Genomic DNA, 23,871 nt, shown 5'->3' on the forward strand with positions numbered 1-23,871 from the left:
AATCACTAAATGAATTGACATGAGTGTGACTTTATTGTAATGTAAGAACATACTGAAATTTGATCATATTCTCACCTTTGTCTAGTCTTTTGTGCCCATTCCCATGAAGTATCTTATCTTTCCAGATAGTCCTTCCTGTGTTTTTGTCTCATACCTTTTGTCCACCCCTGTCCTTCATTGAACACTGTTGATGGTCTCAGAACAGTGCAGCCCTGTGAGGGTCCAGCAGTCACGTTATTGTCATGAATGTACCAGTCAGTTCATGACAGTGCCACAAGATACTTCTTCCCACCTGAGGTTTAAATTTCTTTCTGCCGCCTGTATGCAAATGTTTTGTGAGCCATGAAGGATGTGATAGATATCTTCTTAGTGTTGAGCTCTTAAAAGTCACTTTTCCCAGCTTTGGTGGGTTTTGCAACTCAAACACAGAGACACTTCTGAGGACAGCAGTGAGACTAGAACTTGTATTCTTTCCATCATTTCCTGTGCAATGTTTCCTGAGATTATATTAGAGATGAGTCATCAGACCAAGCATTTTTTCTTGTCATCTTGATGTGTTTTGCATTGTCATGGTTTTCATTGCCAGTTGTAAAAGAAGCTTCTTTAACCAAAAGTGAGAAAAGCATTAACCAAGGCCATAAATATACATTTAGATGGATTTTGATGGTTATAAAAATCTCTATTTAGAAAAAGATCAGTGATAGCTTTCCTCTAGAGTCTATGTCTTTCAAGCCATAGATTTTTTTTTCTTGGTTATCAGTGCAGATATAAATTTCATCCAACTGAGAAGGCCTCATATCCAACCAGACAGCAGTTAATAACCTTCATAACTTCTGTACCATCATTGTACCTGTAAACATATCTTGTCTGGCTGGCTGGTTTCATAGATTGCAAGATCCATTGCTTGTAATGACTGTGGATGTCTCCCACACCCCACCCAGCAACCTGCTTAACACATTCAAACACTATGACATCTACGTCATTGAGAAAAGGCTTCCATTTCTGTTCTACATTGGTTTGTCAATGTTCTGTGACTGCAGTATCTGGTATCTTTAGCCATAAATTCTTACCTTATAGTTATGCTGTTTAAATAAGTGCTTTGGCAATGACCTGAATCATTTTGTGGGTGTCATGGTCTTCCCTAACCAATATCTTGTTGGAGTGTGGGGACCCCCATCTCTGGCACTGACACTTACCTGCAGTGACCTATGGCTTTAAGATGAAGCTTTGTGCACTCTAGCAGAGCAGTTCTGCCAAAACTCTCTTTTTAAGAAATATGTTTTAGTGAGCAACTGAAGAAGCAGTTTTCTATAGTACTCATTAATACCCTTATCCCCAGCCTGATCCTCTCCCCCTTCCTTCCCTTTGCCCTGCCAGACCCACTCTGCATTTTGTCCCTCTAGTTGCTTATACACTACATCATCCCTTAATCCCTCCCTGCTTCTCAATTACACTAACTGAGGCAAGTCAGGCTCATAAAAACAAAGAGTACATGTTTTCTCTCATGCATGGGTGAATCCTATCTTGGTATAGCTATATTCATTTGTAAATTACAATTTACAATTGTTGGCAATGGTTGGGGCCAGAAAGTGAGAATAAGGATTGTAAAGAAAAATTTTTAGTTTCCTCAGGTGAAGAAAAAAGAATAGAAGTTCTTATCTACTGCCATTTTCCCAATCAATGAGATGCCATACAGCATGAGACTACTCTTTTAAAGGCAATTAAAGTGACTCATGGGGGCTGGAGAGATGGCGTAGCGGTTAAGCGCTTGCCTGTGAAGCCTAAGGACCCCGGTTCGAGGCTCGGTTCCCCAGCTCCCACGTTAGCCAGATGCACAAGGGGGCGCACGCGTCTGGAGTTCGTTTGCAGAGGCTGGAAGCCCTGGCGCGCCCATTCTCTTTCTCTCCCTCTATCTGTCTTTCTCTCTGTGTCTGTCGCTCTCAAATAAATAAATAATTAAAAAAAAAAGTGACTCATGGGATCAGATAATGTTTTAAAACCATTTTTTTCAGGCTGGAGAGATGGGTCAGCATTTCAAGGCTCTTGTTTGCAAAGCCTGACAGCCCAGGTTATATTCTGTGGTATCTATGTAAAGCCAGGAATACAAAGAGACACATGCATCAGAAGTATGTTTGTAGCAACAGAAAGCCCTGCTGCACCTCTAGTCATTTGTTCTCTATCTGTGTCTCTCTTTCTCAAATATATAATGGAAGACTTTTTAAATAAATATTTTTCTGGCTTCTTATATAGGAGAACCATCAAGTCAACTTCATTATTATGGTTCAGGGGCCAAAATTACAGAATATCTTTTTTTTTTTTTTTTTTTTTTTAGTTTCAATGACTAGTGTGGATACATTTAGGTGTTTGGTATCACTGCACCTAGGATGATCAATTTTTTTCCTTAATCGAAAGAAGGGATCCTGTCATACACCCCAGGATGTATACTGAAGCCACAAACTTCAATTCTGCATAGCAAATTCCATCCCAATTTCATAAAGACAAATATAATAATCTTTCCCTGTTTAGCTCAACTTCTTTGTGCTCTGAGATCAGGATTAATTGACTACATCTACTGTAGCTATATTAAATAGAATATCTTGATTCCTTAAAACTGTTAACACTTATAATCTTGTGATGAGGTTTTCTCTATACACATTGTAGGCCATCAAATGTTGTTTACTTTTTTTGTTTGCTTATTTTTGTTTTCTGAATTTGTGCTGCACCAAACTTAAGATCTCCCTTTCAGGCAAGCAGTGGTCTCTAGCTGATAAAACATTTCCTTAGTGGATCACAATAGCTTCTAAAAATGCCTTCCTAATAAAGGCCATCAGAGAAGTAATACTAAACTGCATTTGCCAAATAAGAATATGAATTGTATAAAAGTTCATATTCCAACCTTAGGTCAAATGGCTAAAGTTCTACAAAGTTGGTTTCCATGTTTGTATAAAAGCTCTGACTGATTTTATGTATTTTGCTATGAAATTACCTTTGGGTCTTTAGAATTAGTATACCTCTACTCAGGAATGTGCAAATGATTTTATACAGCACGATGCTAGTACCACTCTGTACAATAGTAAGGTTTTTTTTCTTTTCTAAATGAAAAAACAAATCCCTAGTTAGAAATAAACTGACAAGTTTACATTCTCCTCTCTTAAAAAATAAAATAACATCATTCAAAATGTGAATTAGCTATAAGACATACAATACAATTACATAGACACATATCAATACAGCACATTCAATCTGCCAAAAAAATTAATGATTACAAAGCCAGTATGGATAATGCAGTATCAAGAGATGTATGTACAGTGATTACAGCATTCATAATTACTCTGTACCTACAGGCAGTCTGTTAATTAAATTACAGGTGCTTTCTAGAACAAGGAATAAAAAGTATTCTGTGTTGTTTGAGGCCAGGAGAGTAAAGAATGACATTTCGTAACTTTTCACTAACTTTGGTACTCATCTAATAAGCTGTTAGTTCTCTCCTTCCCCTTTGTTATTCCAAAAAGTTATTTAAATCGAAGTTTAGACTAGTGCTAAATACTATTGAGATTAGCATTATGGTCTAATTCAAACTTCCCAGCAGTCCTAGAAAATCCATTTATTTTCTTAAGTCACATTGCAACTTGGGCTGCTTGACAGAAGCTCACTGATTCATGTGTGGTACTTTTTGCATTTGTTGAAAAATTGCACATACAAAATTGCAAACATCTCTTATAAATACATCTCGTTACATAAGTACATGTCTGACGGAACACTGAAAGGTTACTTTAGAGTTAGATCCACAAATCTTCCTTGAATTCAACTTAGCCCGTTACAGTTCAAGAAGATCCCAAGGTGGTAAGCTAGTATTCACGACCCCCCTGGTCTTCCCCTAAATTACAAGTCTCAGTAGAACACTATCAACCACTGTTCTTGGCAGACTTACTTGAAATTGAACACAAAGAATAAGTAAAATTGGCTTCAATAAAGAGACATAGCAGATTTTATGACAGACCACACAGGATACTTTTCTATACTGCGATTTGGACACTCACCATGGAACACTAACACTAAATAATATGACCTCAGGGGCAAAGAGAAGAATGGATCATGAGAATCAAATTTATATTTACCACTTGTTTGACAATTTGTTTCAGATTCATTTCAGCCAGCCATCTTAGGCTCCACAGTTCTACTTTTTGTTTTCGTTGTAAGATGCTAGCTTATTGTTTAAGTTCATGCATTTTTGTCTTTAAAAAAAAAGCCAGCTTTGGCAACACATACTCACCATAAAAATTATTTTAAAAATTATGGCCTAAACACAATTGAAAAAGGGGGAAAAGTTGACAAAGAAGAAAAAAGGAAGGAAGGAAGGCAGACCCACCTATGGAAGGTTCTGGGTAGCAGCCATTGAGGAAGGTAGAGTCTGTTGGCATTGTATTTGGCATCTGCGATTTAGAGAGTGAAAAAATAAAAATAAAAAGAAGAAAAAGAAGCAATCAAGGAAGGACAATGGCACATATGTTTCACAAGCAAGGACTCCCCCGGTTTGTCTGTACTCATGCCCTCTGACTTCCATGCATTTCTATGAGCAATCCAACTATAACTGAAAGACAAACCCCTCAAGAAATGATGCTTAGCCTTTAATGGGCGCCCAGTGACTTAGTCCAAAGTGAGACACAACTACACATACATACAAATACACACACACACACACACACACACACACACGACACTAGATGTGTCTCCCAAGCAAAACATTTAAAATCATAGTAGTAATACATATAATCCCTCAGCAAAAACTACAAACTGTTAAATTAAGCTGATGAAAGATGGTTTAAATCGAACGACACTATCCTGCCATTTGAAAGAAAAACTTGATCAAGAATGGAACTAGGATACAGGTCATTGTAATGTGGGGGAAAATAATGAGGGAAGCATACATTAGGAAGAAGAGAAATCAGCTTTGTTTTGCTCAACAGCAAAGGAGAGAGAAAAAAAGCTTTTTTGTCTTTGTGAGTACATGACTGAGAATTTAAAATACACTGAATCACAAGATTTTGCCTTTAAAAAAAAGATAGAGAGGAAATGTGCTTGGACTGTACTTCAGCATCCTGTTTTCCTCTGAACAGTTTAAATAAAATCATAATATTTACTACAACTCTGTGGACACACTCACAGAGTCCAGACAGCAATAAATTAGTATTATGCAAATTGTTTCCACAGAAATACAGTCCCTCCTGTATATCATCATCCCACCAGGGAAGGGAAGGGCAGGTTTCTGGGAGGCACGATTAGACCAGATTGTACTCCAGGTTCAACTGGAGGATGGTGTCCTTGAGCAGCAAAGACAAAGCGGATGTTCTCGGTGTCTGTAGCGCATGTGAAATGGGAGTAGATAATTTTGTCACTGTCTGGGTTCAGGTCCATGAACATCTTCAGGATGAATTCTCGAGCTGCCTGGGCATCTCTCTGGGGTCCATCATATTCTGGGAAGTAGTCAACTAGGTGGGAATACATAATTTTCTCCTCTAGAAGATCTTTCTTGTTTAAGAACAGAATGACTGAGGAGCTCTGGAACCAGGGATAGGTAATAATTGTTCTAAAGAGGGCTTTACTTTCCTCCATCCGGTTCTCATTGTCAGACTCCACAAGGACTTGATCATAGTCACTAAGCGCTACTAGAAACATGACAGACGTGACATTTTCACAGCAGTGTATCCATTTTCTTTGCTCTGACCTTTGTTCCCCTACATCAACCATTCTGAAAATGACACTTTCTAAGTCAAAGGGGTATTCGATGATGCCTATGGTAGGGACTCGACCTCTAAGCACATCGTGTTGTGTAGGCAGGTAGGAAGGGTCGGCTATGCGGTCCAAGTCATTCAGGTAGTAATTGATATTCTCGTCGTCTATCATAGCATTCCTGGATTCCAGGATCATTCCACAAGCTCTTCATTGCATCTACGTAGGGATTCTCAAAAGCAGACACCTTCTCCACATCAACCTCTCGCACTAACTGTGCATGAGCCTTATTGTGCTCATCAAACTTATAAGGGATCTTGAGTGTGTCCATAGCTCTAATCATGGCCTGCATGGCTGTGAAGATGTTCTGGTACACCAGCTTGGTGAAGCCCCTTTTGCCTTCATCAGAGTATCCAGAGCCATGGATGATCCTCATCTGCTTGATAAAGGTATTCTTGACAGTCTCTCCTGTCTCGAGCTCAAGCAGCTTGAGCTCCTGGCGCGCGTCCCGCTGGTCCCTGCGGAGCTGCCGCTGGACCTCGGCGTTCATGCGTAGGGCTTCCTTGGCCTCCTCGCTCAGGCAGCACGCCGCGATGGACTCGAGTCATTCTTCCGAAGGGCCTCCGCTGCAGCCCGCGGCACCCTGCCCACACGCGCGCGCACACTCCCGCCCGCCCGCCCGCCCGCGCTCCCCCAAGGCAGCAGCGGCCGGCTGAACCCCGCCGCCCGGGCGCGTGTCCGGGCTGAGCACCGGGAACCGCTGTGGGACGGCGGCCAGGGCCGGGGGCTGGGCGGAGCGGTCCGGAGAAGCGGGGCGCTCTCACGCCCCAGGGAAAGGCCGCGGCTCAGACGCCCACGCCTCCTGCCCCGGGAACCGGCGGCCCGCCTGGTTCGCCGCGCCGCTGCCTAGGCTCCCCTGCGCAGTGCGCCTGGCGGCCAGAGCACATCCACCGGGGCGTCTCCGCAGAGAGCGAGCAACCGCCAAAGGCTCCGCGCGCCAGGCGCTCCCGCTCCCCGCCTCCGCGGCTCCCGGGCGGCTTCCCCCCCCCCCCCCCCCCCCCCCCCCCGGCCATGCCCGCGCCCACCGCTGGGGTTGGCTCGGCCTGGCTCGGCGGCTCCCAGAATAGCTTACCAAGACATTTAGCAATATTGATTGAATGCCAGAAAGACAACATAACTAGTGACTTAGAGAAAAACAATGCATATAATTCCTTCTGTGAAATCAAGTTTCAGACATGTAATTTATAAATCATGTTTACATGTTTTGGAATGTGTTTTAAAGAGCAAACCTTTGCAGAACCTAGACCAATGCTAAGGAGAAATGAAATAGATAATGGGAAACCGTCTGCACAATCGGAAAACTTTCAGTAGAGAAGGGAGCAATTTGGAGGATCAATGCCAAAAAGAGCTGGAATGCTTTGACTAAGAACCCTACAATGATCAAAGACCGAGGGTTTTAACCATTGCCTGCACTCCCATTTGTTTCAGTTGTACAGTTTTGTACTGCATACACACTGGGCTCAGCCAGAGAGCCCAACGTTGAGCACCAGGTTGGACCTCACTCATAATTCTGATTGAACTAGTATGCAGTTGGATGAGTATGTGGTTTTTATCAGTTCCTGGCTATTATAATTTGCCTGGAAGTCATTACTAGGGGTAGTTCTTTCCTTTTATTTTGATATGAGCCAAAAGACAAATTCAGTCCTGTATTATATTTAATTCTTGCCAACATCACAGACCTTGGGAGCTGCCCACAGTCACTACCTATGATATTACACTTTTCAGGGTTCACCTTCATTTCTTTTTTTTTTTTTAATGAAAAAAGACTGCATTTAATAGCAAACAGAACTTAATGTTGCCATATACACTTTCTCAATGGGAAAATGAGTCAATCAGGTCATTCTTATGCAAGAACATGGGGACATCAAAGGCTAATTACGACTAAGCCCATGTCTAGTTCTTTTCAAAACACAGAATTCCTAATATCCAGTTGTGTAATTAATGATTCCTTGCCACCATAAATCATGGCTCCCATTTCCACTTATAAGGAAATCAAGGTAGAAAATGATTAAATCAGTTATCCACAATGATAAATGAAGTTATGCTGAAGCCAAGATTCAGCTCATCACAGGCATGATTTTCACACCAGGAGACCATGACTCTGCACTTCTCGCATTCCTAGCAGGTATAGGACAGTATACCCATGGAAACACCATGACCAAGAATTATTAGCAACTGTGACATCTGGAAGCTGTTTCACTACTGCAGGATGTTAAAGTAAGGGCATATGGGTAATTAATTGATTTAGCATATTTAAGGGATGTTTCTTCTCAATTACAGTAATGACTGGGAAATAATGGTCCACTAAGGAAACAGCAGTTTCTTTCATGGCTACAGTCACCATTACACTACTTCCTTCTCTCTCTATGGACAATGTAGGCACTTAAGTTGAGGGATTCAGCTATAAAATATGTCTTAAAATCTTGGTCAATGGGATATTGAATAACTTTCTAGAAATTTTCAAAAGATCTCCTTATACAGTAAATCATATGGGTTCAGATGTATTTAATTATTGTGCACAACTGTTACAGTAACTTCCCACACCAATAATTCAATCACCTTTTAAACTATTGAGCAACCATTAGGATATGCACTGATTCTATAAGCTGCATGTTACAAGAGTATTTTACACAGTAAAGGACTTTTGGAACTCAAAGGGTTTCTCTATTATGTATTAAATGGTTACTTTACTGAGAGACAAAATGATACATGAGGTTGAGCCAGTGGCCTTAATGATTACAGACCAAACTGTGCCAGCCTGCAGCACGAGAGATGAAACAAACCCTGAAGGAGGGAGTGGGAATGAATCTGAGACAAGAACACAAGCAATGGAGCCAAGACAAGTTCTGATCAAGGCTCAGATTTATTCAGGTGGACACAAGCTTACATGCAGAAAATAAAACTTTCTCAATAATGCCTATATGTCTGAAGTCTGCTTCACCAAGGCCATACGATAATGCCTCTGTGCCTGGAGATCAAAGACCAGCTGCAATTCCCAAAGTCAAAGAGCAGCTGCAGCTCCCGACATCTCCCCCTTCTTTATTTATTAAAGGAAGTGACTGTGCCTGTCTTAGGTTGTCAGAGGCAGAAGAACATCCTTACCCATCATAGGACAAATTTTTTTTTTTTTTTTTTTTGAGGTAGGGCCTCACTCAAGCCCAGGCTGACCTGGAATTCACTATGGAGCCTCAGGGTGGCCTTGAACTCATGGCGATCCTCCTACCTCTGCCCACCGAGTGCTGGAATTAAAGGTGTGCACCACCACGCCTGGCGGACAAATGTATTATCCTTCAACACGTGCCCTGTCTTAGGTTGGATGCCTCCTCTCCTCATCTTACCTGTCTCTGGCTACCAGCCTGACAAAATTCAGGGAGAATTAGGATAAAGTCTGAGGGAGCCAAGGACGTGTTCTATAGTGCATACCTTGGACCTCTATGTGAACATTCACAATAGACTTCATTACACACTTGAAGAAAATAGGCAATAGGCATAAGAGAAGCAGAAGGCAAACTCCCACAGCTGCTAAGCTGCCTATCCAGGAACTTAGAGAGTTCCAACCAGGCAACACAGACTTAGTTGCAGCAAGTAAGTCATTAGCAGCCTTAGTGGTGTCAAAATCAAGGTGACTGTTCTGTATAGCTAGAATTTTTGAATGTAAACTAACCAAATCCAAAGAAATGTTATCATGGTGCCAGATTCCTTCCAAGTGCATTTTGACCTTTACCTAATCTTCCTAACTAGCATTGTAAGTTGTAGAGGTGATGCAGATCCATTGGTAATCTGCATGGCATTCCAATCAAGCTCTAATCTTCATTCCTTGAATTTGCTCTCCTAAATAGGTCACTACATCAAACAAAGCATCTATTTTTTATTCTAAATTCTTGTCTATGGTTACTTGAGTTCCCAAAGCAACAGAAACGTTTTTACATAGATTATTAACAAAGTGTGCAGTATGAACTTCTTGTGGAAGAGCAACAGCAGCAGTAGTAATAGAAGCTAATAATGTAATAAATGCAACAATCCCAGCAATAACTAAACCTACAACTCTATTTTAATAATCTACTTAAACTATTTTTAACTTCCTCTAGAATTTGAATACCCTTGTCAGAATACCAAGGCTTTGAAAGATTAACAGGAATCATAACAAATGCAGGTTGTTTGACAGTCATTACAATTTCAGAATTATGAGAAATACAACTGGACAGACTACAATTATCACAGGTAACATAAAACATTCCTTCAGACCCATGATACCAAGTAATATCTACATTTCCTAGCATCAGGGCATAAGGTGGTGTAACACAGGCCACAACAGTTCCCTTCGGAAGACTATTTGAATATTGCTGTCAGATGTAATTTTGAAACCTCCCATAGCAGCAGCAATTTTCCACACATAAGTTTGCTGATGTCCATTGTCTGACCACCACAATCCTGAGAACAGTCCAGTAGACTTTACTGTAAGCAAGATGTAGATTACACCATATCATCAGGATCAGCAGTGTCCTCTTGTTTGAGCTTGTGGCCTGCATACCAGACCAAAAGTTCTGGCAACCATCTGGCTCCATTTTCTTTCTGTGAAAAAATACAAACAGATCCTTGTCCCTATATTAATACAGGGTCGGGTTCACTCCATTTGTTAGTCAATGGATATTTCCTCATTACTTTAGCATAATTAGTCTTGGTTTGTGCATGCCCAAAACGGTCAACAGCAGAAAACCCTTTTGCATCCAAAAGTAAAAAATTAAAACAAATAAAGTATGATGTAACCATCTTGTTACTGATCACTGTGTCATTTCCCCCCTTTTAGTTTTTTGTAACCAGACTTCTAGTGTTCCATTCACTTGTTCAATGATACCTTGCCCTTGGGGGGGGAGGGGGTTATAAGGAATTCCAGTAACATGTTCAATATTAAAAGAAGAACAAAAGTGCTTAAGTCCTGCACTTGTATATCCTGGACCATTATCTGCTTTCAGTTGTTTAGATACTCCTAAAATATTAAAAGAATGAAGACAATGAGCAATAACATGTTTAGTAGCTTCTCCCATTTGAGCTGAAGCACAAATGAAACCAGAATAAGTGTCAATAGAAACATGTACAAATTTCATTTTTCCAAACTCAGGAACATGAGTTATATCCATTTGCCATAAATGGCCAGGCGTCAAACCTCAAGGATTGACACCACAATGTGGCACAGGTAAAAATGTGAGATACTGTTGACAATTTTTAACCATCTGTCATGCTTGTTCACTTGTACTTTTATACTTAAGACGTAGAGTATTAGCATTAAGATGTTGAAGCTTATGAGCATTAATAGCTTCTTCCACAGAAAATTTTCTAGTAGCCTTGTCTGTAATAGCATTTCCCAGAGCTAAGGGTCCCAGGAGGCCTGAATGAGTACGAAGGTGTCCTACATAGAAAGGTGCTGAGCACTGGAGAATCAAAAGTTGAACCTGTGCAAACAAATTGTAAATGGTAGAAGAAGGACTTATTCTACTACAGGTTTCTAAATAAGGAATTGAGTGGACAATATATTGGCTATCAGTATAAATATTAACAGATATAGTAGCAGTATGTTGCAATAAAGCTTTAAAGGCTTCCAGTTCTACAAATTGTGAAGATTTATAAGGAGTATTAAAAGTATATGTTTGTCTATTTAAAGAATAAGCAGCTAGGCCAGAAGAAGATCCATCTGTAAAGGCCAACATAGCATCCTTGATAGGATAAAATTGTGTATTGCAAGGAAAAATGACTTGATGTTGCATGAAGAACTGAATCAATTTATGTTTAGGGTAATGATTATCAATGCTTCCTGCAAAACCTGCCATGGATAATGCCCAAGTATCTGAAAAAGCAAAAAGCCATGAAACCTGTTTTGAATTATAAGGCTGACAAATAACCTGTGTTTCTATTTCAAAATATTTAATAGATTCAGGCCTTCCTTCCATCACTACTTTAGCAACATCGTCATAATAAGGAGTGACAGTTCTTGGAGGAGAAGATGCAAGATGTACCCATAGTATAGGAGCTCCTGGCCACAACAATCCTGGTGGAATATATGGGGTAGGAAATACAAGTAACCACAACTCTTTACTATAGTCAATATAAGTGATAAATTGCTCTTCTATAGCCTTTTGTACTGTAATTAATGCTTTAGAAGCTCCAGGTATAAGGGAACAAAAAGAAGGATTAGGGTCCCCCTGTAGTATATTAAATAAAGGTTTTAATTCATGAGTAGTAAGTTTTAAATAAGGCCTAATCCAATTAATATCTCTTGAGAATTTCTGAAAATCATTTAAAGTGGCAAGGTTCTGTGTTTTAAGAGTAACTTTCTGTGGTTTAATTTGTTTTGGATATAAATAAAACCCAAGATAAGAAAAAGGGGAATCTTGTTGTACCTTTTCAGGTGCAATTTTTAATCCCCACATTGTGAGCTGTTGTTTCATGTAAGAAAAACAAGTCAAAACATCTGTCTTTTCCTTTCCAGCTAATAAAATACCATCCATATAATGAATAATATATATTTGAGGAAATTTGCTTCTTGTAGAAGCTAAAGCTTTAATTACAAATTTCTGACATAAAGTTGGACTATTAGCCATACCTTGAGGGAGAATCTTCCATTGATATCTTTTCATAGGCTCCTTAGAATTACTAGAAGATACACTAAAAGCAAAATAGCAACGATCTCATGGATGTAAAGGTATAGTAAAAAAGAAATCTTTCAAGTCAATAATCATTTTACAAAAGTCAGCTGGAATAGCTACAGGACTAGGCAGACCAGGTTGCAATGCTCCCATTAAATGCATAGTAACATTTACAGCTCTCAGATCTTGTAGTAACCACCATTTTCCTGATTTTTTTTTTAATGCAGCTATCAGTTTTTCCCATGTCAAAGGCCACTGATCCACCATACAGGATCATCAGATTTCCAACAAATAGGTTCTGCATGGGGCAGCACGGTCTGACCAGTGGCCACTAGGGGAAATACCCCAGCCCTTGATGATTTGCATTAGAAGCTACTTGAATAGCTAATGAGTCACCTTGTCCCCATTTTCCTAATCCTTTACCAGGCAAGTAACCCTGTTTAAGCATTTGAACAGTAACAATTTCATTAGGACTACACATTAATAATTTCATTTGACTCAAAACATCTCTTCCCCACAAGTTTAAAGGCAAACTGTCTATAATGTAAGGTTTCAATACCCAGTATTACCTTCCTCATCTTCCCAAAGTAATTCTGCAGCACTCTGCTCAGGACAGGAAGATTGTCCAATACCTCTCAATTGAGTCCCTGTAGGATTCTTAGGCCAAGAAGCAGGTCAATGATTACTAGACAAAATATTAACAACAGCTCCAGTGTCTATTAACCCTTCAAATTGCTTCCCATTTAATTTTAAAGGTAATTTTCGACATTCCTTACTGATAGGTTGAACTCAGTAAGCATCTGAACCAAATCCTTGAGTCCCTTGACCCTGAACATTAGCAAACCTTCCCGTTCTTGTCATTGGAAGGAGCAACAATTGAGCTATTCTCTGACTGAGCAATATTGTAAAGATTGTTTTTGGAGAAGAAATCTGCATCAATAACTCCAGGAGCTATTTGTAATCCCTGCATAGTACTGCTACTTCTCCCCAAGATTAAGCCTACACTGTCCTTTGGTAGTGGGCCACATAGTCCAGTAGGCAATGCTTGAAGTCCCATTTCTGGAGTCAGTACTGTGTGGGTGGAGGAACTGAGGTGAGTATGGCACTCCCTGGGGTGGCTCCGAGAAGTTGGGAGAGTGGCTGTAACTGGCTGTTTGAGGAACAAACTGAATTGCCCCATAAACTTGTCTTTGCAGGGCCTGGGGCTGGCCCCTCCTCCCGTTTCCCTGCTACTGGATAATAGGGTTTCCATCTCTATCTATTTTAGATCTACATTAATTTGCCCAGTGTTTTCCTCTTTTACACTTTGGGCAAAGACCAGGAGCTGGATTATTGGAACTTCCATATTTTCTTTTAATTGGACAATCTTTTTTTATATGTCCTATTTTTCCACAAGAAAAGCACTTGCCAGATATTGCTGCAGTGTCAGCCATTTGAAAAGGAATTCCTTGTAACGCTGCAGCCATGGCTATCCCCTGTGTGTAGCTAGGGCAAATATCAGCACATAGTGTAATATATACTTGTAGATCAACTTTCTTTCTATAAGGCCATATAGCTGCTTTGCAAGCACTATTTGCATTTTCATAAGCAAGCTGTTTTACAAAGTCCATACCAGCGCTAACATCTCCAAATACTCTCCCCTCAGTTTTTATCAATCTATCTACAAAATTGGCATAATTATCATCAGGACCCTGTATAATCTTAGTTAAATTCTCCCCTGCAGCTTCTCCTTTTGAAGGAAGACTAAATCACACTCTATGAGCTGCTGTGGCTATTTGTTGATAAACAGCAGGGGGATATGCAATTTGATTGTTATTCCCAGCATAATTTCCTTTCCCAGTAAGCATATCAACATTCCAATCACCATTCCTGCCTGTTGATTCAACATTGCAGTCTTTTTGCATAAGTCATAGAATTCTACTTTCCAAATTAAATATTCTTCTCCTGATAAACAAGCTTTGCCTATAGATTTCCAATCATCTGCTGTTAGAATTTTCCCTGCCAACACTTCTATAATTGACATCATATATGGTGACATAGGTCCATATTACACACAAGCTGTTTTTAATTCTTTTATGTCTTTAAAATTAAAGGCAGCATATTGCCTCATCATTTGATCACCCTGTTGAAATTCAGTTACTGGATAAGCCAATGGGAAAGCTCGTGCTTCCTCATCACCTTCCTCCATGGCTTTCTGTATCACCCTTTCTAAGGGGGAGCAATTAAAAAACATGCTGAGTAGATTGCAATGAATATATGTGGACAATTTCAGAAGGCTTCTTAGTGATACTATGTAACTAATCTTTTAACTTTCTTTTTTCTTTCTCCATATTTACTATGTCCTTTAAGGCTGCCACCTCATTTTTAAATTCTGCTACATATACTTGTGGGGAGGGCATGGGGGTAGGGGGATGCGGTGGGTCCCAATCTGCATGATAATTAGTGGCCTCTTCCTCTAATTCTGCTGCTTCTTCTAATTCCTCCTCTTCCTCATCACTATTTTCCTTAGAAACTTTATTCAATTCTTTGTAAGTTACAGGTGTCCCTTTTCCAGAACTTTAATTTCTAATTTCTTCAATGACATCTTGAGTGTGATCTAACATGTGCTTCACTAAACTATCTTGTACCTGAATCCAAGGCATCCTTTATCAGAGTCCATAAAGAAAAAGCAATTAATGGAACCTTATTAGGACCATGAGTTTGTAAAAAGACATTTAATTCTTTCCCTACTTTATCCCAAGCTTCTGAATCAACATTTCCCTGCTCTATAAACCAAGGACTCATTTTATTAATGAAATCCAAAGATTTGCTTAAAGAACTTGAAGCAATCCCAATTCCTTGTGCTTTTAAAATATCTTTTACCACAGCAATTAGCTCCTTTTTACTCTTTGCTTGTCCCATAATTACACCAACTTACCTTATTCCAGAAGACTGAGTGGGCGACTACAGTCATCTTTTTAGTTTCACTTTTTTCCGCAGATCCTGGGTTGATGTTGTAGTTCCTCAATTCCTTGAATTCAGGTCCCTGTTCTGGGCACCACGCTGTGCTGGCCTGCAGCATGAGAGTTGAAACAGACCCCAAAGGATGGAGTGAGAATGAATCTGAGACAGGAATACAAGGAATGGAGCTAAGACAAGTTCTGATCAAGGCTCAGGTTTATTCAGGCAGACACAAGCTTATATGCAGAAAATGAAACTTTCTCAATAATGCCTACATGTCTGAAATCTACTTCACTAAGGCCATATGATAATGCCTCTGTGCCTGGAGATCAAAGATCAGCTGCAGTTCCAGACAAACTAAAACAAAACAAAACAAAATAGAACAGAACAGAAGAAAACAAAACAAAACAAAACAAAACATGACTGTGGCATTGAGAAAGCCTGAATCAAAAAGAGTTACAGCACTGTGAAGTCTAAAGACCAAAGTTCAATTTCCCAGTGCCAACATAAGCCATATTCCTAAGGTGATGGATGCATCTGGAGTTCATTTTCAGTGTCTGGAGGCCCTGATACACCCATTCTCCCTGTCTGCCTTCCTCTCAAGTAAATAAATTAAATTATTTTTTAAAAAAGAGTTACATATTTTATAGATGCCAGATTGTTTAACTAAAGTATAGGATAGTTGGCTGGTAAAACAGTAGGCACAGTAAAATGTTTCTGAAACATATACTTAGAGAGGTAAATAAGAAATACTGTATGACTGAGGTATCTGTAAACATCAAGACATCAAGAATCTGAGTTTAGGTCTGCCAACTTAGTTACTTTTTTTTTTATTAATTAGTTTTGTACTCAGTGAATACAGTCAAATTGGTAGCATTGTTAGCCTCCTCCATGTCCCCTGGCTCCTCCTTGTTGAGGTATATGGGTAGGAGAAATGTCTCTGCATATCATGACCCAATGTGTGGCTCTGACATTCTTTCTGCCCCCTCTTCCACAAAATTTCCCTGACCCTGTTGGGTTCATTTTTGCTCTGCATCAGTGATGAGGTGTTGGGGGCCTCTGTGTCTCTGGATATCTGATTTGGCAGGAGTTGATTGTTATCTGTGTCAATGTCCTTCAACCTTGTGGTGGCACCCAGTTCACCAAGAGAACAGCACCCTTGCTTGTTTTGCCAATTATTCTTAGTTTCAGCAGGGGGCCTTTTGAGGTATGATGGGGTGGTTCTCTCCTTAGGATCTGCATCTATCTGAAATAGAGAAGCAGATTCTCCAATGGAGAGTAAAGTTAGCACCAGACAAATGGGGTAACCCTTATTTTTTTAATAGAGAATTTAATAGGTGTAGGCCTTCTTGTAGCCCACGATTGGTGGTAGCTTGATAATGGAGAGTGGGCCCATGTTTGGATATGGTTCTGACTTGTTAACCAGCTCCAACTATGGGTCTGGTTTCATTGAGTGGATCAGTAGGCCAAATCAAGAGCAGTTGGTTTCCCATCATGGCTGTGTGCCACTATTGCACTTGTGTGAGCATCACGACAGGTTATTTGCTGCTAAGTAGGTTACCATGAGTTTCTTGGACAGATCTTGGTCATTTCCCCCCAATCGCCCATGTAGCACCTTCTGGCACTAGACACGCTGACTGTCTAGGGACTGAGTCTCTTCCAGCTATGTTATTCCATTTTACGTGTCAATCAATATAGTGTCTTCAGTAGTAGAGTCTTACTACTAACTTTGGTGGGTCATCAAGTACTATGACAGAAATATGTCTGTCTTTTAGGAAACCTTGTAGGTCTCTCTGATCAAAAGCTCATTGTGGATGATAGCCACATGCTGGTACTGGGAGTTATAGGTCAGTGTCCACTAAGAAAAGGAAGAAAAAGATAACTAATATAAAAGAGTTAGAGAGAAGTGACACACACACACAAGAGAGAAAGAGAGAGAGAGAGAGAGAGAGAGAGAGAGAGAGAGAGAAACTGTAGAAGATTAATGTCAGTCTTCATCATACACTCTCCAGTGCCTGTGGCTTACATGTTCCCTCTAAGGGCCTCGTGAATCATTTTGAATCATTCAATCATTTTGTCTGCCTTTTAGGATGTAGAATTTTATGGTACCATTGCCATTTGGGTCTAGATTTGTGTCTCCCCCCCCTTCCTTGCCATCCTCTCCCTTTCCACCCACCCTATTGTATAGTCCTCGAGATGCTTGCAGGGTATGTCAGCATCTTGTGTAGATTCAGCTTAGGTGCTGTAGATGAGTGAGACTATGCGTCAATTATCTTTCTGTGTTTGGGTAAGTTCACTGAGAATGATCTGCTCAACCATTTTTCCTCAAATTTTGTTGTATCGTTTTTCCTTACTGCTGTGTAGAATTCCATTGTAGATATACTACATCTTAGTTATCCATTCTTCTAGTGATGGACATTGATTCCAGCTCTTAGCTATTATGAATTGAGCTGCTATAGACATTGTTGAGCAAATCTCTCTGGACTGGGTTTAAAAGTTTTAGGGCACATGTCCAGTAAGGAAATAACTTGGTCTGTTGGTAACTCTATAGTCAGCATTGTCAGCAGTCTCCATATTGCTTTTCAAAGTGGTTGTACCATCTTACATTCCCACCAACAGTGGAGGATGTTTCCTATTTCTCCATATCCTCACCAGCAGTTGTTTTCATTTGGTCTTTTGACATTTGCTATCCTTACTGGGGTAAGGTGGAATCTAATAGTAGTTTTAATTTGCATTTCACTGATGATTAGGAATGATGCACATTTTCTGAAGTTTGTGTTTGCCATTTGTATTTATTCCTCCTTTAACTGCCTCTCCAGCTTTTTGCTCCATTTTGTGAATGGGTTGTAGTGTTTCATTCCAGGCCCTTCTGGCTTTCAGGGTTTCCACTGACAAGTCTGAAGTAATTCTGATGTTGTTATCTTTAAAAGTGATGATGTGCTGTTTTTCCCTAGCTGCTTTTAGAATTTTCTCTTTGGTATCAGTGTTTAAAGTCTTTTTTTAAAAAAATTATTATTATTATTATTATTATTATTATTATTATTATTTATTTGAGAGCAACAGACACAGAGAGAAAGACAGATAGAGGGAGAGAGAGAGAATGGGCATGCCAGGGCTTCCAGCCTCTGCAAACGAACTCCAGATGCGTGCGCCCCCTTGTGCATCTGGCTAATGTGGGACCTGGGGAACCGAGCCTCGAACCAGGGTCCTTAGGCTTCACAGGCAAGCACTTAACTGCTAAGCCATCTCTCCAGCCCAGTGTTTAAAGTCTTAATGACAATATGTCTTGGAGAGTTTCTCCTTTGGTCCAATCTGTTTGGAGTTCTGTTAGGTTCTTGTATCTTTATGTGCCTTTCTTTTGAGAGAATGGGAAAGTTTTCTTTGATTATATTGTTAAATAATCTCTCCGTGCCCTTGGCCTAAATTTATTCTCCTTCTGGTATTCCAATGATCCGGGTATTACAACGTTTCAGGGTATCCCACAATTCCCTCATGTTCTGTTCACAGAAATTTTTGAACTTATTGAAACTTTTGAACTCTCATACTGTTTCTTCCATCTTGCCTTCCAGATCAGAGTTCCTATCCTCCACATGGCTGACTGTATTCTTGAGAGCTTCTAGAGACTTTTGGACTTGTTCAGTTAGGTTTGCATTTTCTACTACTTTTCTATATAGTTTCTATCCCTCTGTCATGGTCCTTTTTTCACATCATTTTTTGATTTTCTTGATGCTTCTTGGAATTCATCCTTGCATTTAGTTATGTCTTCATTTAGCATTGCCAGCTGATTTTTGAGGTCCTCATTTTTCCACTCTCCTTCATATCTCTTAACTGTCTTTGAATTCCTTCCATTTTCTTATCTTTAGTGATGGTAGCATCCACACAATTATCGGACCTTTGTTGCTTTTCTGCAAGTTCTACCAGTAGCTTGGTCAGGGTTGCATTGCTCATAGCTTCATTTTCACATTCTGATCCTAATGTCTCTTCTATGTTTTGATTAGAGATGTTCATTCTAAGACTGAGTGATCTAACTGGATTTACTTCATTTGATTTTTCATGTTATTCCTTTTGTACTGTGGTCTTCCGATCACAGTGTATGGGCAGGGAGAGTAGGACTGTGGTCTTGATGGGCAGGGAAAGTGGAGCCTCTTGGGGAAGCTGGCCTGGGTGAGCTGTCAGGCAAGCAGATGGGCTGAGTGGCCTTGAGCTAACACATGGATGGGTGGATCAGCCTGAGCTGAAGCACAGTGGGAAGCTGAAGCAGCCTGAGTCAGATGCTAAGCAGTCTGAGCTCTCACTTGGCAGAGTGCCAAAGCAGCCTAAGTTCCTGCATAGCAGGGCTGCCAAAGTTGCCTGAGTTCTCACGTGGTGGTGTACCAAAGCTGCCTGCACTCACGCTCAGAGCAACGCTGAAGCACCAAGTACCAAAGCAGCCTAAACTCGTGTGTGGTGGCACACTGGGACCCAGAAGCAGTCTGAGCTTGCCCACAACAGGACACTGGCAGCCAGCTAGTGCGTCAGATAGGGAGGTGCTTGCCCTTGAGTTTGCACAGGGGGGCAGGCAGAGTGAGCCTGAGCTTGCGTGTCAGGTCAAATGGGCCTGGGCTTGTGCATGAATGGGCGGTGGCCAGAGCAGTAGTGAGAAAATGGGCAGAGCAGGCTAAGCTTGCACAAGCGGAGGTCAGCAGTGCATGTGTAGCAGGCAAGTGGACAGAAGGAGCTTGAGCTCCAACAGGCCAGTGGGTGGTGCCTGTCCAAGGTAACGCATAGGCATAGGTAGCAGGACAGTTGCCCCTGTGCAGTGAGGCAAGTGGAACCATGTTGGTCTGGGACCCCTTTTCTACAGTAAGTACAGGGGTATCCTGAAGCTGAGACTGTGGGTACAGCGGCTGCTTGAGGGGACTAGAGGACTGGTGAGCTACAGGTGAGTGCCTCCCTTGCCCCCCACCCCCGAACAGTATCCTCCCACTGGCATTTATGTTAGAGATTACTCCCCCCTAAAAGACCCAGTGAACTCTTAATGCCCTGCCTTTCTTTCCTGGGGTTGTACAGCACAGTTAGGCAGTTGCCCTTTTGGCTGCAATTAAGAATAGATTGGCATATTCTTGTTCCCTCATTGAGATTCTGTCCCTGCCTGTCTGTCAAAAGCTACTTCCTCTTGTTTCTCCTTTAGACTTGTCAATGTTTTATAAATATGATTAACAAACTTGGAACCTCCTTCCTTGTTACACTATATTGAAGCACTATGTAATTAAGTACAGTGCCACTTTTTGGAACAGTTTTTTTGTTTTTGCATTTTGTAAAAAATGGGAAGTGTTACAATCACTTTTTTTGTGCCTAAGAATAAATTGAAATTAAATTTGTACACAGTTTTCTCTCAATGATCCATTTCAGTAAGATGTTACCACAGAAGAATAATTCTGAATCACTTTTAGTTTTTAGAACAATGTGGCAGTGATAGGTTTCTGTTATTGCAACCAGCAAGTTAACAAATAGGAAAGCTTTATCTGGGATCATAGGTTTCAAGGCTTCAGTCCTTGGTCAGTGGGGTAGTATTGTATAGCAAAAGCATTGGTGGAGGAATTCCATTTCTTTAAAAACTGAGATTACAAGAGAAGTAATAGAGGATGCCAGAGACATATGGTTCCCTTTTCCATAATGAACCCAATGACCAAAGACATCCCACTAGGCTCCATCCATTCTTATCAGTACCATGGGTAGAAGAGCAAGCCTTTAACAGATTCTGCAGATTTTTATGGATCTAAACTGTCATAATAGCCATGCATATATAGATTTAAAGGTGCATGAATACTCAGCTTATTGTAGTTCTGTAAATGAAGAAGTCCTTTTAAGTCATGCTTATTATTAAATCTGATGCATATGCTATCTTAAAGGAGCAATAGGTAGGCTTTACACAGGGTATTAGACATATGACTTGCTCTATTTCTGAGCAATTCAGATGGCTACACTCCATGTTCTTTGTATTAAGGTGGATCCTTAACATATTGTAGTATGCTAGAGTTTTGTCTTATTATAGATAATCATACATATATCTTCTATGGAGATACTTATATACTAATAATATACTTTTTTACACATTTGAAGTAGTAAACAGTACTCAGTTGTATGTTATACACTACAGCACTGTACTTAGAGCCCACTACCAACCCCACCCTGATCTCCATGATCCCATAGTATTATTAATTCACAAGTTTCAATGTTTTGTCTCCATTTTATTTATGAATCTTTTGATTCCAATTTATTGTTTGCTAATATAATTATACTTTTTGGTGTCTATTGCTTTAAAATCGTATTTTTCCTCTGGGGTTGTAGAGACGTCTTAGTGGCTAAGAGTGTTTCCTATGCGAACATGAGGTCCTGAGACTGCCTAAACTTGATTTTGCCAGACACATGTGCAGAGTTGTGCATGGTAAAGCCAACAACACAAGGCCTGTGAGGAGGAAAGATAATGCCAAGATCTCATTTACATTATTCTAGAGACTTTCCCTCCTGTTCAATTATCTTCTACTTTACTTAGTTTAAGAAAATTTAGGCTCTGGTGTTAAATTATTCTCTAAAGGGCTAAAATATTATAATTTATCATTCTTGGTTCACTATGGTCAGAGCATTCAGACTATCAAGTTACTATTCCATTTTATTCCAAAATCATGGATTAATAATCAGAGAAATAAAATCTGTTTATCACTTATGTTGTGCATGAATTGTTATTCCTGATGTTGTTGGTATTTGAGGGATTTCAATACAAACCATATTCATACTATTCTTTAAAATGTCTTCTGACAAACAAAAGTGCCCATAGTTGTTAATAATTTCAAAATTGTAAATGCAGAATCTCTTTTGAGACTCAGGCTTAAATATATATCTTATATCATTGAAATGCAACTCATATGCTTTCAACATACAATGGCACAGAACAAATATCCCTATTCTTAGAAGAAGTAGGAGAACACCAAGGAAAGAGAATATCAAAGGAAACCTGAAACTCAGCAGCACTAACTCACCTCAAATCCTGCAGCTCCATGTCAGGCAGCATAGACCTGTGATGGAGCCCTCTGGGTTCCAAAGAGCTTAGCAGACACACCCCCCCAGCTCTGCTACTGACAGCACACATAGCCTTTGTCTTTGATCAGTTCCAGTTTGCGCCTACATGTTCCCTGGCAAAGACCTGATGGTTCTGGTGTCACTGATATCCTGTGGTCTCCAGTGCAAGGTAGGATTTACATTCATAATTTCCCATAATGCCTCCCTGTGCTTCCTGGAAGTAGTACTAACTTTGCCATGCATTTCAGGGCCTCAGCAACTCTCTGGACCATGTGGCAAGACTAAAAGTGCCCTCAATCTTGTATCTTTCATGTTTCAAAAGAAAGTACCACGTGACTTACAGTGCCATCTCTGGCACCAGCCTTCCACCAGAGCTATAGTGGTGTCTGTGTGTCTTTCAGTTTTTGAAAATTATTTCCTTGACATGTACTTTGAGCAGAGAACACCTTCTGTGGCTGTCGGGAGCCATTCTGGCTGGACTTGTATCCATAGCTCTGGGCTTCTGGCAGCAAGAATTAGCAAAACTATAGCAGCCTTCCTACAAGTAAGATTGTGTATCTGCAGTGTCAGGAAGCCATCTGGCAGCAAGGCATTAGCAAAACTATAGCAGCCTACCTGTAAGCAAGATTAGGTATCCTCAGCCATTTGGCTGGTCCTTTGTACTGAGAAATGATTGAAATGCAAAAACTCTGTGACAGGAAGGTTTTTTGATAGGAACTTGTAAAGCTCATAAAGTCTTTGTCTATGGAAAAACTGTTTGTAAAAAGATATAAAAAGGAATGCTGTGAAATAAACCATGTCTTCAGTCCTGGCTTCAGCCCTGGACTGGAGTCCATGCTTTCACTCTTTCTTCTGTCTTTCCTTAATCCTCACTCCCCATCAGGCTCGAACCCTTTCAGCCGGCAGGCTCCGGCATGTGGCATTCTTGGCATTCTGTTTTTAAGCTCTCTCCTTTCAAAAGAATTTGCATTCTCACAAGTTAGTGAGTGTTCTCTTGCCTTCAGGACATATTTTCTATCGTACAAATGCAGAGCAGGAGATTTCTCTTTAGCAATTACAATTGATTTCATGGTTTGGTCTTTGCGAGAAACTTTAAACTTACATCGTTCTCCTTGTCAAACTTCCTGTTATTTCTGCACCAATTTCTCTCTCTCTCTCTCTCTCACTATTGATCTGAATATGTGCAGTTAGCAGTAGCCATTTTACAGCCTGAATGTTGTCCAATCGTGGCATGTTTTCCACTAAAGGAGCTAATCCATTCTTTTTCACCTTAACTCCATTCAAATTCTAAGAGCTTGGGCAGAATGCAATCAAAGCCTTTGGCATAATACCATATCAATAGCCCTTATTGGAGGAAAGAGGACAAAGATAGCTTCTTCCAGGCAGGTAGTCAGGGACCATATCCCAAAGAGAGAATCAGAAGATATCACCCTCCTGACTT

General features: G+C 40.3%; 1 protein-coding gene and 1 pseudogene across 1 annotated transcript in view; one reads left to right on the forward strand and one right to left on the reverse strand.

Annotated features, from left to right (window-relative positions):
• Positions 1 to 5,004: 5,004 nt before the first annotated feature.
• On the reverse strand, positions 5,005 to 22,410 carry LOC123457468 (annotated as a pseudogene).
• A 126-nt stretch (positions 22,411 to 22,536) lies between these two features.
• Positions 22,537 to 23,871, forward strand: part of LOC123457464 (vomeronasal type-2 receptor 116-like) — a 32,644-nt gene continuing 31,309 nt past the window's right edge. Inside the window, 1 exon segment of the mRNA XM_045141360.1 lies at positions 22,537 to 22,599. Within this exon segment, the coding sequence (XP_044997295.1) occupies positions 22,537 to 22,599 (63 nt within the window).

The sequence above is a fragment of the Jaculus jaculus genome, unplaced genomic scaffold (assembly GCF_020740685.1).
Source record: "Jaculus jaculus isolate mJacJac1 unplaced genomic scaffold, mJacJac1.mat.Y.cur mat_scaffold_57_1_531177_arrow_ctg1, whole genome shotgun sequence".
Taxonomy (NCBI): domain Eukaryota; kingdom Metazoa; phylum Chordata; class Mammalia; order Rodentia; family Dipodidae; genus Jaculus; species Jaculus jaculus.